At 40.5% G+C, this 18932-nt stretch overlaps 3 protein-coding genes across 4 annotated transcripts in view; 1 reads left to right on the top strand and 2 right to left on the bottom strand.

Annotated features, from left to right (window-relative positions):
• LOC106652394 (transcription factor AP-2-epsilon) overlaps positions 1-2260 on the top strand; it is a 35366-nt gene extending 33106 nt beyond the window's left edge. Inside the window, exon 9 of the mRNA XM_023459618.1 lies at positions 83-2260. Coding sequence (XP_023315386.1) covers positions 83-217 — 135 coding nt within the window. The 3' untranslated portion in view covers positions 218-2260. The remainder of the gene's footprint in view (positions 1-82) is intronic.
• Positions 2261-3509: 1249 nt separating this feature from the next.
• LOC106652625 (talin-2) lies at positions 3510-17912 on the bottom strand. Of its 2 annotated transcripts, XM_023459654.1 has the most exons (3): positions 17896-17912; positions 17748-17818; positions 3510-11943 (listed from the first exon to the last, which is right to left on the bottom strand). In XM_023459654.1, exon 3 carries the CDS (start codon positions 11861-11863, stop codon positions 4136-4138), a length of 7728 nt encoding a protein of 2575 aa, XP_023315422.1. In that variant the 5' UTR covers positions 11864-11943; positions 17748-17818; positions 17896-17912; the 3' UTR covers positions 3510-4135. The 2 variants fall into 2 exon arrangements, with proteins under 2 accessions (XP_023315422.1, XP_014227175.1); XM_014371689.2 differs by lacking the exons at positions 17748-17818; positions 17896-17912 and adding an exon at positions 14479-14713.
• The window catches only part of LOC106652647 (KH domain-containing, RNA-binding, signal transduction-associated protein 2-like), a 45262-nt gene continuing 44182 nt past the window's right edge, over positions 17853-18932 (bottom strand). The window contains exon 8 of the mRNA XM_023459656.1: positions 17853-17974. Coding sequence (XP_023315424.1) covers positions 17922-17974 — 53 coding nt within the window. The 3' untranslated portion in view covers positions 17853-17921. The remainder of the gene's footprint in view (positions 17975-18932) is intronic.

Here is an 18932-nt window from a genome sequence, read left to right as displayed (position 1 = left end):
AGTCTCGAAAGCTTATTTTACCCTCTTGATGTTTCATTTTTTAAGTAAACACATATAAATCTTTACAATTTTACCATTGTAGAAGTTCCTGAACGAATCGTTAAATCACCTCGAAAAAATGTACCCGGGCAACAACGGCGGCGTGACCAGCAGTCAGCAATCATCGCTCGACGTCAAAAGTAAGGACGGAAACATGATGAACGATATGAAAAAGTGACGCCCAGACGACCCACCGACCTCGAACGTAGTCACGTCGATAAGGCACTCGTGGCCCTACAATTGAGTCAGCTCCGCTCAGTTGATTCAGCCGGGCTACGACACTCGATGATTGTCAGCCAAATTAATGAAAGACGCGTAGAGAGGATCGGTTGGTCGTGGACAGGAACAAACAAAATTGTGTATAGAAATTTTTGGGAATCGAGTTGCCGCCAAGCAATGGACAAACAGCAACGGGATATCCCGCTCGAGGGCACGAGTCCCGAAGAAGCCCCGTCGTCGATTGATACATTCATCTGTTCAAATTCGGCTTGTGGTCAAGCGATCTCGTGCATTCAGTATTGTCTAATTTTTACTAATTTGAGATTAATTAGTTAAAGCGATTTTATCGGCTTGAGATTCGTATTACGATGAATATTGTGTAGCGATTATGTTCATTGTTCGTCATTTGAATTTATGTATTTCGAGATATCTGTGAATCGATAATTGTAGAAACGCTGCAGGGATCTGCTGTATCATACCCCCTAGGTAAATAGTTTCAAATCCGCGTCAGCGCATTATATGTATAATTCTTCGTATTCGTACAAGCCGAATTATCTCATACAGAGGCTTCGTTAAAAAATGTTCATCGTTCAATTCGTCGTGCACGAACTGGAAATACCGAAAATCTTTCGATCATTGTGCCAATTTAAATGTGACCGAAAATAAAACTTGCCATTAATGGGTAGCCACTATAAAGAAACGAGCGTGAATAAGCGTGCAAGATAGTCAAATAATCACGATTTATCATTTTGTTTTTTTTATCCGAGTCCGTTGAGAGTCCAAGTGTCATTTGAGAGCGCGATATACACACTCTTTGAAAAATAATACTTCAAGCGTAGAAACTGCGAATCTCGAGAGCCGTCAAAGTTATACACTGCATGGCATGTATGATTATGTACATAGTATTCAAATTAAATCCGTAAGTCTAATTCTGATACGTAACTAAGATTTGTAAAAGACGTTCGAATGTTCGATTGGATAAACCCGGTTGACACATTCTCTGCGCGCATGGAAAAGCATAAAGTACAATATCGCATAAACCTAAAAAAGAACCTAAGCCACGTCTTAACTTTGTAAACTAAAAAATATATATAGAAATAAAACGAAAATAAAAAAAGAAATTGCAAATTGCTATGTAAAAAATGCAAGTTCTAAGGGGGAATTTGCTTTGAAGCATTTGATGCTTCCGAGTACATAAACCTGTACAGAGCATTTGAATCTTTCTTGTGATATAATCATATACATATGAATATATAAATATATATTATATATAAACAATTCATTAAGATACTATCGATATACATGCAAATTCCCGTATGTGTACATAAATATAAAACAAATTATTATATACATTCCACGTTTTAAAAATCTGCTCGACTTATTAGCGGATATACAAATAGATATTCGACATTTTTTCTCATTAAATGTACATAGATAATATAGATGAATAAGTATTTTTATTTATTAAAGCCATGATTTTCTTTGTGGCAAACGTCGGTAATCGCATCGCTAGTAAAGAAAACTTAATGATATAGATCATTTTGTTTTTAGTATACTCGTATACAATATATGTCTGTTGTACAAATTATAAGCTGTATTTACTTTATTATATGATTTTGAAAAATTTTGCTTTATTCCAACGAGTAATAGTTGTAATGTATTGTTAAAAAAAGATGACTATATAATAAATATAAAAATACAAACCGAATGCTGCCCACACTTATAAATGATATTCCATTTTCAAATTAAACAATGTTCGATTACTCATTATCTTCTATGCTCATTCGGAAAACTGACACGTTAAGATTGCGAACGCGCATGCAATTTTTATCTGCGACATGAGTGCGGTGGTGGAACACGATTTAGGATTGAAATATATTTCCATCACAGTCGGGTCAAGGAGGCAAAGAAGAAAATGTGTGAATCAAATTTTTCTTGTCACGTCATCCAAATCCAACGTTTTTTCAATTGTCTTGTAGCACCGTATCCGATAAATAAAGTCGAAAAACGTATTTTTTCGAATTATTTTCACTCGTGCGCGCCATATGCGTTTGCACACTCATAGTGAAATTTGTTAGCAATTTAAGCTTTCCATCTTCCTTCGTGTATGAAAAATATTTATTGTAAAAGTGAATGAATCGAATGACAAAATCAATTGTAATAATCTTTCAAAAATGTTTAGTAGAAAACGTATTTTCTACCAAAATGTTTGTGCCAATTGTGAAAGAATGTTGTAGATGATCTTTTCTGTTGAGATATCATTCTAAACTTGTAAAATACTCGGATATAACTTTATTGAATATATATTTCAAGTTAGTAGTATATTATATTCTGATATTAATGCAGTTCATTTTTGTATATTTGGTGTGTGATGAATAAATAAGAATATTGTTTCTATGCAATCAATTTTTTTCATTCTCCTCTCAGCGTAATTTGAATATTCATCAGTTGAAAAAAAAACTCGAAACTTGTCACGATACTACGAATAGACTCTTTTAAAACTTATACTCCACAAAATACTTACGATAAAGAAGTGATTGGTCATTTTTTATGCGTGTATAAGATTTCATTCTCGTGACAAAAAATGCTGCGCGTGTCAATACTCTATGATACGATAAAACTTATGACATTTTTGTTTGTATCATATCTAAAAATTGTTTCGCCTTCCTTTTACATTATGAATCAATTAACGAGAATTTTTGGGGATATAGTTTGGGTTGAATCATCATCGTTTAAATGCACAGTAACGTATTGTTAAATATTATTTTATTTTTCTAATATTATGAATTTTCGGTAATACAAAAGCTTTTGTAGATGAAATAGACATTTTGTGTAGGCATTTTTATTTTTATTGTACTCGGGTAATATAACGTCTTTTATTTAAAAGTTGGTCCTATTGATTCGCAGGCAAATTAAGTATATTTTATATCGTTTTATAATTTTATAAACTGTACTTTTAGGAATGCGCTGTATGATATGACATGAATTTTAATTTTTGTTTTCTTTTTCAATATGATTTTTATGATATACTTAAAATATATTGATTATTAGAATATAATTATTCAATCTCCAACTACAATAATTAGTTTTGATTTTGTGCATAATATTTATAATTACAATAGCATCTAAATTTCTAAATTTATTTAATTTTTCTTCACTTTAACATAATTACACGATTTTTCATTCAAAAATTCCTCGACTTTTTCAAAGCCCAAAAAATTTTTAAAATAATAAAAGTAAAATAAGTAATTCAATCATTTGAATTTTCGATTGCCGTTCTACGCTAAGCAAATAAATTTTTGGTTATTTTGATTAGCTGTTCAGGTCAACCATGTAAACTCTTAAAAATATTTTAGTATGTTATTTGCTTTACTATGACTAGCTGCTTAAGTTCACGCTTTAAACCGAGTCTAGGAAAAGTTGAATTACAAAATTTTATTTTAAAAACAATATTTTTATTAAACTATACAACACTTTATATAATAATATATATAATATATATACCAACATTTATTATTCATCATATGAATTCAATAAATTAGTACAGTCCGCATTGAATAAGGCACCAATACTTTGTTTACGGGTTAGTACTTTGAAATTTAACTAATAATTTTCGAATGTGTAAGCCGTGTTCGCATCAACTCTGTCCGAACAATGAATAATATTGAAAAAAGAATGAATGAGATAAGCTGGCACTGTTGACCTATTTTTATAAATTCTAGGCTTTTATAAATATATACTTCTATGTTATATACTTTTAAAACATTACAAAAATTAACTTGTGACATTCTTCATCGTAAAGCACGTTTTCTAATCTACACATGAGATTTGAGCGAAACAAATAAAAATTTCAATCGATTAAATTCTCTATACTCGATTACAACGACGACACCATTTGCGGCGGCGTGTTGGATTCCATAATGACCGAATCGTCGTTCTCCGACTGTTCGTTTTTGTTTTTATATTTGGCTTGTCGAATGGCGGTGAGGCGTCCTCTGGCCTCCTCCAGCTCCTTCTCGATTCTCAGCACCTCGGATCTGGCGTTGATCTCCTGAGCGATTCCACCGACGATGCGCCGATTCAGGATCAGCGATCGCTCCTCCTCGTGCTGAATGGCCTGCTGGGCCGTCCTGACCAGATTGTCGGTGGCGCGCTTGATGTCGCTCCCGGCGGCCTGCAGCACCTTCATGCTCGCGCTGTCGGCGTCCGACTTGACCTTGCAGGCCACGAGCAGCTGAGCCGTACTGCTGGCGACCTGCTTGGCGCTGGAGATGAGCTTCTCCTCGCTGCCGAAGCCCTGGACCAAGGTGTTGGCCGAGTCCACCAGGCTGTGCGTCGCGGCGGCCACCAATCTCGCGGCGGATATGAGGCCCTCGGACCACTGGCCGTCGTCGGAATTGGTCACCGGATTTTTGGCTATCCTGCCGGCGAGCATGAGCTCCATTTGTGCGATACTCGCGGCCTTGATCAGATCGGACGTCGCGGCCGCGATGGACTTGGCCGCGTCGAGAATGATCTCGTCGTAGCTGAACTCCTCCGTGCTGCTGGCTTGGAAGCTCTTGCGAGGCTGGAGGCCTTGTAACTTTTTCGCGGCAGTGTCGATGCTGGCGGCGGCACCGAGGAGCTCGTTCTCGGCCAAGTCGTAGGGATTGTTCAGGTCCAAGAGACCGTTGGAAGACATCATTTGTGCTACCGCCACCAGTTCCGTCACGTTTTGCGAGATCTTCTTCGAGGCGGGCAGCAGAAGGTGTTTACGGTCGCCCGATCTCGTCGAGATCTGTAGAACCAACTCCAGCAGTTCTTTGTAATTCGTAGCAATGTTGTAAGTAGCCGAGGAAAGACGATCCCTTATTTCATCCGATTCCGGATAGCACTTCAGGGTCGTCTTGTATATCATGAACAGCTCGTTGATTAATCTACGGCCCATGTTTGCAGCGGCGATTATGTCCTCCTGCTTGCAGCTGTTTCCAGCGGCCACCGTCTTGGCCGTGCAGGTCGTTATATTTTTCGTGCACTTGATGAGGTCCTCCGGCGTGATGTCGTCCAGCGTGGAGGAAGTGCTCGGGAACTGCAGCTCCTGGGCGATCGCCTCGATGGTCGACTCGAGAGCTCGATTGCCGCAAGTGTGCTCGTCCTCGACGGCCTTGACCGTCTTCAACAGAGAAGTCACGTTGGACACCATTACCTTGGCCGAGTCCTTGAGGTGAGTCATGCTCGGGTCGTTGATGAGCTTGCCACTGGCACCCTTGGTAGCGTGGATGAGGTCGCCGAGAGCCGAGGCGACGTCGCGCACGGCGTTGATCAGCATCACCTGGGCCTCGGTGTTGTTACTACCTAGACTGGCGGCGCCGTGCTTGACCATCTCTGAGAGATGAATAATCGTCGACACTGCGTTCTGAGCGGCCACGGCCAGTTGTTCCTGCGACGAGGCGGCTCCGGCAACCAGAGTCTTCGTGTCTTCGACGAGTGCCTTGGCGCTCTTGAGGATGTTCTCACGATGATCGGAGAATCGCTCGTTCTCCCGGTCGGCGCACAAGGTACCGGCAGTGGCGAACAGAATGATGGTGTCCAGATCGCCGATGATACCGGAGACTGTGCTGGCCGCATTGATGCAGGCCTGAGTTCCTTGCGACCCAATTTGCAGAACGGACAATATCTGGCCGATCTTTTCCGTCACGTTCTTGCAACTTTCTCGTATCTCCTGATGGAAGTAGAAGTCGCCCGACTGCATCTCGCATCTGCCGATGGACTGTACGATGTCGATGCAACTTTTGCCGACCTCTTGAACGATTAAGCGCAGCTTGGTCAACGTGTGCTCGTTCGACAGTACGGCGAATATGTGTCTGCCGCTGTTGGCCAGCTTGCAATAATTTTGCGACAACTGAGCAGCGAGAGAGGTGAGGTCCGTGCCTTTGTTATCGAGATTCGTACTGATTTTGCTGGCGATTCGGGATATCTCTTTGCACGAATCGATCATGATCGATTGATAATTACCCAACGAATCGACGTTTTCAGAGTCGAGGATCTCGTGATCTTCCAAGGCCAAAAGCGATTGGGTGATGGCGTCGACCAATCCAGAGGTAGCACCGTTCGATATGGAAATTGACTCGACTGTTTTTTCCAAATCGTTGAGAGACTCGTGAGCGGTGTTGACAGTTTCGTCCAAATTGCTGTGAAGATTCTTGGCCCTTGGATTTCCGCCCGTTTCTTTGGATACGTAAATCAGCTGCAAAATCGATTCAGCCACGGTTTTTATCTGGTCCAACAGCTGGATCTGTTGCTTCTGCTGTTTCAGAGAGAAGGCCAGCTTGATTCCGCTGCTTATCAAGGATTCGCTGTACAGCGTGACCTGCGTGACCGAGTGGCCGATGTTCTGCGTCTCGAATTTGGCCGAGGTGCACAGGAACACCAGCTTCTCGTGCAGCTCGCAAGAGCTGTTCTTGATCATGTCGATGAAGCTCTCGATGGTGTTCTTCGTGTGCGGTATGTAGCTCTGAGATATGACGTTCATGGCCGCCGTGTCGATCTCGTGGATTCGCTGGGTGATGCTCTGAATGGCCGAGTCGCACTCGCGCTGGCCCGGGGCCTTGTCTCTGATGGAGGAGACGAGCGACTTGATGGAGTCGCTGACGTTCTTGCTGTGATTGGCCAGCAGCTGCCAGGTCGGCGGGTCCTTGGGGGTGACCGCGAGACTCTTGGCCGACGATATCATCGCGCACGAGCTGTCGATTATGGACTGCGCGGCGTTGATGATGGGCTTCTGGACGATCTTGCCTTCCGAGGATATCTGAGTGGGTTGGCTCACGAACTCGGGCGATCTGACGAAGGCGCACAGGTTGTCGATGGCTTCCAGCAGCGGTTTCGTCTTCTCGTAGCGATCTCGTCTGTTGCTCTCCGTCTCGCCGGGGTACTGATTTTTGATCTCCTTCACGAGCACGGCCGTGGAACTGGCGATGTCTTTGGCCGATTGCACGAAGTACCTCTTGGCCACGGGATTCTTCGTCTTGTTGGAGGCGACTCGGCAGGCGTTGCACAGAGAGCTGGTGTGCTTGGCGATCAGCGTCGCCACGGTCAACAGCTGCTCCTGCGTGTAAATCGAGTTCTCGAACGTCTGGCATTGCACCTGAATGGCGTTGGCAGCTCTGAAGATGTGAGACTGATCGATCAGGCCCGGTTTGCCGAAGGCGCTCGACACGTCGCTGACTCCGGCCAAGTAGGCCGCTTGCGCAGCCGCCTGAATGAGGCCGCAAATCGAGTCGGACACGTTCTTGATGGAATCCGTGAATTTGTCGTGCTCGGTGTTCTTGGCATGATTGGCGATACCGGTCATACCGTCGCCCAAAATCTTGCTCTTCTCGATAATGTCATCCAGGCACTCGAAGTACGTGGCGTCCGAAATGGGCTCGTTCGGATTGTTGAGCAATGGAAGCATAGACTGAATATTTCTGATTGAATTGTCGCACTCGATTTGGCCAACGGTGGAAGACGAGCAGATGTCTATCAGCTGATTGATGGAGTCCGTCACATTTCTGGAGGCCGCGGTCAGTTGATTCTTGGCGTTCGGAGTTTGCCGATCCATGGCTATGGATTTGGTCAGCGAGAACAGCTGGATGGAATTCTTGCAGATATTCTGAACCGAATGAACGACCTGAGGCTGAACCTCTTGCGACGTACGCTGCTGTATCTCCTTCACGGTTTCCAGCGTACCGCCCAGAGCTTGAAGATACAGTTTCGTGGCGAACGAGAGCTCGTTGGGATTCTGCACGTAGTTCAAGAACTGCGCGGAGATGTCGTTGAGACGAACGGCCGACGCGCTGAGCTCGGATTGCAGCTGACCCAAGGATTTGTCGGACGGTGGGGGTAGGTCCGATTCGAAGGTGTCGCTGAGGTGCTGAATGTGTCCGATGGCGTCGTTCAGATCTCTCTGATTCGGCAGACTAGACACGCAAGTGTCGAGCGAGTGGATCACTTCTTTGCTTATGTGCGTCAAATGCTCGAAGTCTTGCTCGGTGTAACTTTCGCTGCAATTTTTGGCCTGCTTCAACAATTTGTCGGACAGATTCAGTACGTCGAAGGCGTTGTTCAAAATCTCGCCTTGCACGTGGCTCTCGTTGGTAGCGATGACACCTCTTACGGAAGATACGAATTCTTTCATGTTATCGGCGAATTCGTTGGTGGTCCTCTTAATGAATATTTCGTTGTTTTGTTTGCAAGCTGACAAGAGCTTGGCCATTGTGAATTCGATCATTTTAGAGGCTGAGCCAAACTTGATCGAGGTAGATTCAGAAGTTTCTTCGGGTAAAGGCTTCAGAGAATTGGTCTTCATGGCTTCGTTCAAATCCTGCAATTCGGTTCTCAAATTCGTCAACATTTCATCGGCTGCTTCGAACTCCAATCCAGTGAAAACTTCCTTGGAACGAGTCACCACGGATTTCAGATCGGTCAAGGCCGAGCCCAGATACAGCGAACTGTCTTTCAAGTATATGATCGATGCGTTGTCGGAAGTTGTAGGCAGAGTCGATTTGATGGCTTTCAAGACCGTGACGCACGACAGCGAAAAGTCCTCCGAGGCGTTGATGAGATTCAATTGGGCCGACGAGCTGTGCGGCTTCGAGTATGTGTTCTTTATTTCGGTTATCAAGGTGGGAATATGCTGCATCATATTCTGGCAGTTCTCGTTGAGATCGCGCTGAGTGGCGCTGTTCATGTTGAATTTGGTCACGCCCGAGACGGCAGCTGCGCACTGAGCCGCCGCCGAGGCCGCGAGCTTGGAATTGGTCCTGAGTTTGCTGATTAGGCTACCCTTGATGGCGGGCAAGGCGGCAACGGTCGTGGCTTCGCGAAGTTCCTCGACGGCTTCGCGCAAGTTGTCGTGTCTCTTGGTGTCTTGGGGAGCGCTGGCGCACTGTCTGGCGGCCTCTACCATCTTGGCGGTCGCGTCCGCGAGAGCCTTGGCGGCTATGAGCAGCTTCTGCTGGTGCTCCGAGTCGTTCTGCTTGCCCACGTCGCTCTTGATGCTCTGAATCAGCTGGGCAGTGGCTTGTCCGACGATTCTCGTTTGGCGAATTATCTCCTCGGTCTCGTTGGGCATGCTGAACAGTTTATTGGTCGCCATGAGGATGGTCTCCACGTACTTCTCTTGGTCCGGCTCGTCGGTGCCTTCGTTCCTGCTAGCCAGCTTGACCTGCATCAGCAAGTCGTTGAGGACTTTGGTGACGTTGGCGGCGGCCTGGCTGAGCTCCTTCAGCGACACCTCGTTGGTGCACTCGCTGTCGCAGACCTGGACCAACTGCTCGACGGCTTTGGTCACCTCGCGTATGGCGGTTATCAATTGGGTTTGACAAGCGGGTGAGTCGAGAGTCGGCGCGACGACTTTCGTGCAGGCCACTAATTGCGAGGTCGAGAAGGCGCAATTCGTCGCGCATCCGATGACGTTGTTCTGCAGGGCCGAGTCTTCGCACTGGAATGCAATGTTTTTGGCTTTCAGAACCAAAGCGGCAGTGGATTTGGCGACGGATTTGGCCAAAGATAAAAGAACGTCCTGCTGTTCTTGCTGGGTCTCGTCCTCGGGTCTCATGGTCGTGAGGACCTGCTGCGATGCCTCCCCGATGCGGGTGACCGCGTTCAGGAGGCTCTGTCTCGGCTCCTTCGTTTCCGGCTCCGTGGCTTTCAGCAAGTCGGAGAAAGCCAAGCACAGCTTCCTGGCGGCGTCCAGAAGTCTGTCTCCGGTCGACTCGTCGTCGATCAACGCAGCGATCATCGACACTCCCTTCGTTACCTCGGGCAGGTTCGACGTGATGGTGGTAATGGCGGCACCCACGGCGTCGTGGTCGACCTCCTCGTAAGTCTTCGAGGTCAGCGTCACTACCTGGGCCACGGCGGCGTTCATCGCGGCCATCTGCGAGCCGATGTTCTGCTTGTGCGTGTCGATGGTCTGCTCTCTCCACTTGATGGACGCATTGTCCTTGCCTATTTCCGGGAACATGGTCCTGCGCGACAGCTCCATTTCCGCCGTCTCGATGATCTCGCGACCCGAAATGATGGTCGACTCGAGAGCGGCTCTCTGCGGCTGCGACATGTACGAGGGAGGCGCGGTCATCGTACCGGGTGGATAGACCATGTTGGCTTGTCTGCTCGTCGTGGTGTACTGAGCACCGGACAGTTCGCTGAATTCGAAATTCCTAGCACCGTTCAAGCTCGATCTCATGATCGAAGGCACGGCCACCGAGTGCGAGTTGACGTTTCTCCTCTCGACGCGCTTCGATTCGTGCTGCATAATCGTCGCCCGCACGGGGGACACGCTGTCCTCCACCATGCTCGATTCTTCGTCTCCTTCGATACCGAAGTGGTCTTTGGCTTTCTGCTTCTTCAAGATAATGTCTATGTATCCGGATATCAATTGCAGAATTTGTTCAGCTTCGGTCGTTTGAACGCTGTAATACTGATCGGAATAGTCTCCGAAATCCAGAGTAAATGTGTTTGGCGAGGCACCCCAACGACGCACCGTTGTCAGAGGCCACGTCTTTAAAATTTCCTTCGTCTTCTCATCCAGACGCAAGACCGAATCTTTCGTGACACCCAACAGTCGGGGAACCAATTTGTTTTTTCCTCTCAATTTTTCCTTCACCAAGAAGAAAGTTACTCCGTAAGTACTGAGAGATCGAGCAGTCTTTGTGTAAAGGACTTTCGCCTCGGATTCCGACAAACCACGATGCTTTTTGTGTTCCGCAAAGATTTTCTTCTCGACTCCTTTTATTTTCAAATAAGATTGAGGCAAAAATTCTTTCAAGTCCAAGAACCCAGATTTGTGCTTGTCCTCTTTGTGGTCGCCGAACTGAATTTGACATTGAATACCTGCAAATGCGCACGCTTGTTCCAAAACGATAGGATGCGTTCCATCTAAAATCGCATCTCTGGCTTGAACGTATAGAAGCGACAGTTGAACTGGATCTCTACCATCGATATTTTGATCGGAGAAGAAAAATTTTCGTCTCAACAAGACCGTTTCTGATTCGGGAATACCTTGTTCTCGCAACGTTTTAGATGGATCGATCCAATTAACTTCGTCGTCAGTCTTTAACTTCTTTTTCAATTGATCCATTTTGGAATTTTTTTCGCCTTTATCGTCTTTCTTTCTTCTTAGAGTCAAAGTTCCAAAATTATCTTTCTTATGGCCATCGTTTTCGTCTTCTGGAAGTTCGCGAACTAGTGAATATTCGTCGTGATTAGTAATGCCGATTTTCGTACAAATGACAACCATGAGATTTGCAACAGTTTGACTGTCATCGACTAATACTGTTTTTAAAGCTCCATCCAACATTCTCACCCTCAATGTTCTTGATTTTCTTTTGTACTCCAAAAGATCTCCGTTCCTCAGAATGTAATAATCTAAATTTCTGTCTGATTCGAGCCAAACGCCTTTTCTGACATCTTCACTAGGTAAGAAGAGCCCATAATCTGTTGCTATTAACCCACTGATTTCATGTTCGACGAGTTTGTCTTTTATCACTTCACAAGCATGATGGACTGATATGCTTGGATCAAATTGCATCATTTTTATGACATTTTTTTCCGGTATGGAAATTCTCAGTGATATTGTAGCCATGGTGAAAACACGGAATATTTACAGTTTAGAAGATGTATAACAATATTGCAGCTAGTTTCTTCAGTGTGTCCGAGTGAATTCTGAAACAGTAATTCAATAGATTCATAAATATAGTCTCTTTCGAACAAAATATTAATAATTTAACAACTACGGTAGAATTGCTCAACATTAATAATAGCCTAATACCCAAAAAAATAATTTAAAAAGCTTCAAAAGACATTAAATGAATTGATTTGTTTAGATGATTTTTCCGTCAAAGTTATATTACAAATAGCGCATATTAACTGAGCTGAGGTTTTTAACCACTTCAAATACGATAATACTATTTTAAGCATCCACCACTAGATGGCGAGTACCTTTACATACGAATCTGCAAGTGGCAAAGTGAAAATAATTGTGTATATAATGTGAATGTGAATTCACTTATCTTAAGTTCTTAAGGCTTGTTTATATGCGAAAAAACTTTTTCGTTGGGTAAATACTAGCCATAAAATGTTGAGCGTTTATACCATGTAATATTTGATTCATTTCAATTGAAGACATTTTTTATTATTGACAAAATTTCGACAATTTTTATTAAGCACTGTACATAAAATATTTTTTATTTAACATTAATTTTATTAAACCGTAATCATTTATTTTCCATTTTTAAATTATTTTTTATGTATAGTTATTCTTCAATGAAATTTTATTTATAATTAAGGTTAAAAAGTAATTAATTGGTTCGAAAATATCTCAACACAGAAAAGTTTGTTAGTGTAAACGTCATTTTTAGTACATTTTTCAATATATATTTGTTAAAATAAGATTCTAAGCGAAAACTCAAAGGCATCAATTTAGAAACGAACCAATACAATAAATCACATGAAGATATCGCATGCAAATAAATATCTACTGAGGCCGCAACTGATGAATATTTAACAAATATAGTAGTACTGCGTACATTTTTAAAAGAGTATAACAGAAAATGCGCTGCACTCGAGATGAGTCAGCCGAGTTACGATCGGCAAAAGCCTAAGTAAAAGAAAAGACGTTTATTTTCAAAGTTCAATGAGTAAATTCTACATTCCAGCTTTTTAGGTTGACATCACGTCTCAAATGTAAACAAGTTTATTTTTTTGAATTTAATTACGCTATAGTTCTGGGCTACTTTCAAAACACCATAAAATCTGAAGTGCTTTGTTACATCAATGGTTAACTGCCATGAATGAATTTGACAATTCATTTCCATACTACTTATAAGTTTAAGCACGTTTCTAAATTCTTTCGCAATTTTTTTCGCGAACGATGACGTGACTCGCTATTGCAGTTTGCGAAATGTAAAAAAACTCATCAAGTTTTTAGTTCTTTAAATTCTTTTTACTAATATTTTGAAGAATTTTATTCAATTAATCTATGCAGTATCTCAAAAAATTCTCTCGTTTAATTTTTTTCGTAAAAACATTTCATTATTGATAATACCATGGTGGGTATACAAGTTTCTATAAATAAAGAAACACATCTTTACAAAAACAAACATTAAATTTTAAAGAGTATTTTTAAAATATTCCACAAGACATACACAAATAAATGTGTTTGAAATAAAACAATAAGCGGTATAGTTATTTTTATGATAATATAAATTTAAAATCACCTTGAAATCCATTTCGTCAATGATAATTTGAAATGTTTTTACTTTTACAACAAATTAGTCTGATTAGCAAGCAGAGTTTGAAACAAATCGATAATCACTTGTTGTTTATCGCCTACTAATTTGAAGCATTTCATTATCAAATTTATATCAATTATCATTTTAAAATGCTTTTTAATCGTTAGTGCGATTAGCGTGGATAAAATAAGTCTCATAATTACCAAAACAGTTAAAAAGTATGTATTAATTATATCGTAAAACATCCGTAATTATGAAATACATTTGCATAATGACGAGTCCGGATGTTGAATAAATTAATTCCGCGTCTTGAGGAATTGTAATAAAATAAAATATGCGTAAAAGTAAGAGCATAATATTATACGTGCATAACCTCCAAGGTGTGTAACAATCAAGCAGACTCGATATTTGCTTGTATATAAGTTTTACAGACGAACGTGTTTCAGCGCATATATTAAAACATGCACTGATGCGTGGGCGTGTGTGTACACATACAAATATATACGTACATACGTATACGAGTCTACGCACACGCCAAAGCACCGGAACCCGTGAATTATTTTATCAAAGAGACAATAGTCGCTATCGATGTCTGCGAGTGACAACTATCTCTCACTATAGTCATGAAAAATAATGCAGAATTACCGTTGTTACACAGTGTGTGTGTACTGCTATACATAGGAATCACACGCCCAACTAGCTACCATTTTGTTACAAGATATTTTCATCTAGACATAGCAATTCTTTTTTTACTCATCCGCGCGTTTGTTATCAATATTATTGACTTCGCAGACCTCGCCCAAGCCCCGATACATTTAGCACATATATACCCTAGAGTCTGAGGAAGTATATTTGGATACGAGGAGTGGAGGCATACACATATACACACCGCAGCTTAGGAATAGAGGAAACATAAATTAAAATTACAGATCTCTGCGCCGTGCGGCTGATCTGGCCTGTTTTTTACCTCGTTATGTGCGTTATAGCGCTGACTAATGCGATGAGCGAGTGATACACCGCACGACGAACATGTTACACAAACTACACAATCGAAAAAAAAAAACTGGCACATGCACGTATTGTAACTAAACAATTTTTGTTAAAAAACACACGCACTCGCGGTAAAAAGAATTGCGCTCACAAAGTCGTATTCATGTTTCCGGAGCACAGTGGAGCACGAAAACTGATGCATTGGAGCTAGAGCGAGACAAACTACTCTTCAAAAGAGAGAAAAAGAAAATAAGTCCCCCTTACTACTGACTGGCTTGCTGACTGTACGCGCGAGAGAGAGCGAGAGAGACGGAGAAGCCGCGCCGTATATATATAATAGCGAGTATATATGGCGCGGCGGCGGCGGCGGCGGCGGCGTCGGCCACATGATAATAAGAGAAAGAAAATACGCTATACGAGCTCCCCTCCTATTTCTTGCCGCTCGCCCACATAATATGAAGAAAGGAACTATATACGTATACGTCACACATACACATTTGTAGTATGCATGAGTCCGCACGCATGTGCTATGCAAATTAGATATGGGAGTCGCGTTTGTGAGAAAGAGACGGAGTGCTCCACATCTTGCCCCTCTGCTCTCGTTATTTCCAAGAGCTGCTGCTGCCTATGGAACTCTTATGGTGCGAGCCATGGAGAAGTTGTGCGGGGCTCCGGGTATCCCTTCTTATTACAGCATCTTCCGTTGACTATTTTTAGTCATACCGAGACGTTTTGCAGCGGCAGCGGTAAAAACGCGCCAGTGTGTAGTGCAGGCACACGCGCGAGTATACGTCATGAATTCCATATAAGAGATGTAATGCGAATATAGTTACTCACTCGATGCACTTGGTTTTTCGCGATAATTGAAAAGTACTGGTTTTGCGAGCTGATTCAATCGAATGCTGCTGCGGTCGCTGTTGCTGTTGGATAAAATAAGTAATCGTCGGGCAAAATTTTTAAATTGCGCCGAGTACACGATTCGAATCCAAATATGGTAATGGGTCACTGAGAAAGTTGTCGAATGAAAGATAAACGTCAAAATTTTGCATAATCTTAAGACAATATTCGATTGAATGAAAAACGGATGTCGAAGCTTGAATGCCTTTGATTGTTCGTAAATAACTGTTTCGGTATTGACACATTAATTCTCTGTCGTCAGCACATTCCAACTTTTGAATGTATACAATAAATCATAATTGAAGCTGTACGAAATCATTTTTTTAAATTGAAGTAAAATAATAAAATTTCTTTTAAAACGTATTTTGAAATGAACTCTTTTTGAATGTGAATCACCGAATAGAAATTGTTATTTATTCATTTATTTTTAATAAAAAATGATAGAATAACATAATTTGATCTCATTTGTATACGTACATTACATAATACGTACTTATGATAAAAGAAAACTATAAAGTTTATTAATAATAAATTATGGTGTGCTGTTGGTAAAGTAGACAAGCATGTTTCCCATTTTAGTATCTCTCCGATCTACTCTTGCTATAGTACGTTTATACGCGTGCAGCTGTGGTGCGTTAGCCGTATACTTGTTTTATCATCAATCGGTTGGAGTAGAGACTTACCAGAACATTGAACTTATTAACTAGAGATACAGTTTTACTTTCACGTAAAATGTTATTAAAATGACAGAAATCTTGAAAAACTTAAAGTTATATTAATATTTTTATTTATTTAAAAAGTACTGAATTTTAATTAAAATAAAAGTGTGATTTTGCTTTATGATTTTCTTACTTTATTTAATGAATTATGGTGGACAATAACAAATTTGATTAAATAATTTCTTCATTATTAATGAGAAAGGAAATGAATTGTTATATTATTCAAAAACGTAAGGTATTAAGAAATTAAAAAAGTTATGTTATAGCGCAGTTGATTATCTTGTAAAAGCAGGAAACACGAGATAAGGTATTAATTAAAGTAAAAATAATAAATTGCGTAATCAAAATTTATATTTTATTCAAGTCAAATATATTATCATGTAAGCCATATAAAATCATTTTTTGTGAATTATTGCCTGTGAAATATTAAAAAAATATTTTTTTTTATTTTGAAGTAGAATATACTGTACTTTCTTAAAGTAATACCATTATATGCCTGTAAACGCTAAAAAAATTAATAAATTAAATGAAGCTATAAATACTCTTTAGAAATTATTATATTGTTGATAAACAAATTAATGCGACCGAAAGTCAAGAGTATATACCGTATAGTCAGTCAAAACTTTGCTCGCTTTGGTTAAGGTTCAACTAAGTCGTCTCTCCTGTGCGCATTATTATCGTCTTATGCGTTCCAAACTCGCGACACCCGTACACGAAATTGACAATTACCACGCATATGAAGCTGTCGATAGGTTGTGCGGCTTTGACACTCGTACTCTCTGCACAAAGCTTACTTAGTCCTTTGTATTAGCAATTATGCCGCGCACACTCGACCTTGCAATTTCACCCGAACACGACGGTATGTTAAATCGACAAACACGCGAGGTCATCTTAACTGCACAGTCCTGTTGTAATTGCACGATCAAAACGGCCAAAAATATAGTCACTGCGTTATATTACGTAAGTAACATCTCCGAGACGCGTGCATTCATTTTATACATATTAAAATCTATAAATTTTTGAGTTCAGCAGTTTAGAGAGAGGCAGAGTGCAGAAACCACCGCTGTTAACCGATTAATGGCTTTTATAGAGTTTAATTACGAGTCACTTCGTCTCTCGCTTTCTCACTCTCTATCCCTAACTTTGTTGCCAAGGCTTGCTACCAAATTGATGAGGGAATTGACGCGGTTGCAGCACTGATTATTGATGCCGAGCGAGTAATTATTAATTTGATGGCTCAATTCCGCGATAAGCCACCGGGCATATAAGGTGACACTGCACCTGATTTTCATCAAGAAATTTAATTTCTCACTTTTCGTGTTACTATACTGGATCACTTGCAAAATGAAATTAAACATCAAAAAGCTCGAAAAAAGCTAAATTCATCAACCGAGAATTTTGTAAATAATTTTCGTTTTAAGGAAAAGACTAATAATCAAGTCGATGGCACTGCCTTTAAAGAGAAATCGAAAAACCACGATATACGGTGAAGAGTTTAAATACATACTGCAAATCTTGGTTTCTCCCAGTCATAAATTGCTGACTTCCAAAGTCAACGAAACGGATATAAGCTCTGTTCATAAAAGCCACAAAGAACGAGCCGGAGTCTTCGGCATTTCAATGTACTTACGTCGAGGCATCCAACGGGTTGATACGTCTCGCGGCTTCTACCACAATCGTCGTTGCTCAGCGCCCTGTCATCTGGTAAGAATAGAAGATAATTAGAGGCTTCGCTTGCTTCAACTCATGTGGCAACTTTTGACCTTTGAGACACGTACAATTGCTACAGACGATTAATTTTAAGTTATCTAACTGTCAATGCTGGTTCGAACCCCTGCTTCAATGATTTAAAAAGTCCTGAAAAATAGAAATACGTGTATCATAGAATTCTATCTTGACATTTTTTCACGCTTTGTTAGTGAAAATTTCATGTAACTTAAACAAAAATTGCAAATAATTTGAATGTTAATGAATTTTGTAATTTTTTATTATTTTTTCAATTAATTTAAAGAGGATTTAGATAAGTTTATAGAAATGTACTTTTGATTTCATTGTTAATTTAGAAAGTATAAATAAGAGCTTCAAAATTTCGCGCAAAAGTATTATACGATTTAAATTATTATCAATTCGTCATTTTCATTATTTGTAAATTTGTATTTTTTATAAAATTTGAAAAAAATAAAATAGACGTAAAAAATATTATAATTCTTTTCAAGTTTACCATGACGTGATATGACCTTACCTGTTCTTAATTTAATCGATATTTTTTATTTAAAAAAATTTTCTTTGGCTAAGATCCGTCTCCTGTTCAATGTCGAATGTTAATTTGTAATGATTATTATTTATTATTTTGCTTGGGAATTTATATTTTAATTATATCATTATTCAAAGACATTCTATACTTTAATATTATGTGCAGCTGGCGGACATGAAGATTTTATGTCCCTATTAAAATATCAATGTCTTCGTTATGGTTTAGCATCACGACTTGCAAGTTCATGATAATTGTCTTATAGTAGCTTCATTGATGCTATACATAGTTTAAATAAATTGTTTAATGTTTGTGATAAATATAAATAATAATATTTGATAATTTTTAAATGATAATAATATAAGAAAAATATTTTATGTAGCTGAAATGAAAAAACTTTTGAGTCATTGAGTTAAAAGGAATAAATATGATAACTACAGGTTGACTACATTCAAAATATATTTTTATGTCTGGAGCAAGCTCAAAGTGATATATCATAGATCTTATCTCGAACATATTGCTATTTAAAAAGCCTGAAAAAATATTTATATGAATTTTGACTTG

Source organism: Trichogramma pretiosum, unplaced genomic scaffold (assembly GCF_000599845.2).
Source record: "Trichogramma pretiosum strain Unisexual culture from Peru unplaced genomic scaffold, Tpre_2.0 scaffold26, whole genome shotgun sequence".
Lineage (NCBI taxonomy): Eukaryota > Metazoa > Arthropoda > Insecta > Hymenoptera > Trichogrammatidae > Trichogramma > Trichogramma pretiosum.
Note: the sequence above shows the minus strand (reverse complement) of the source record. Positions and strands in the feature narration are given on the sequence as shown.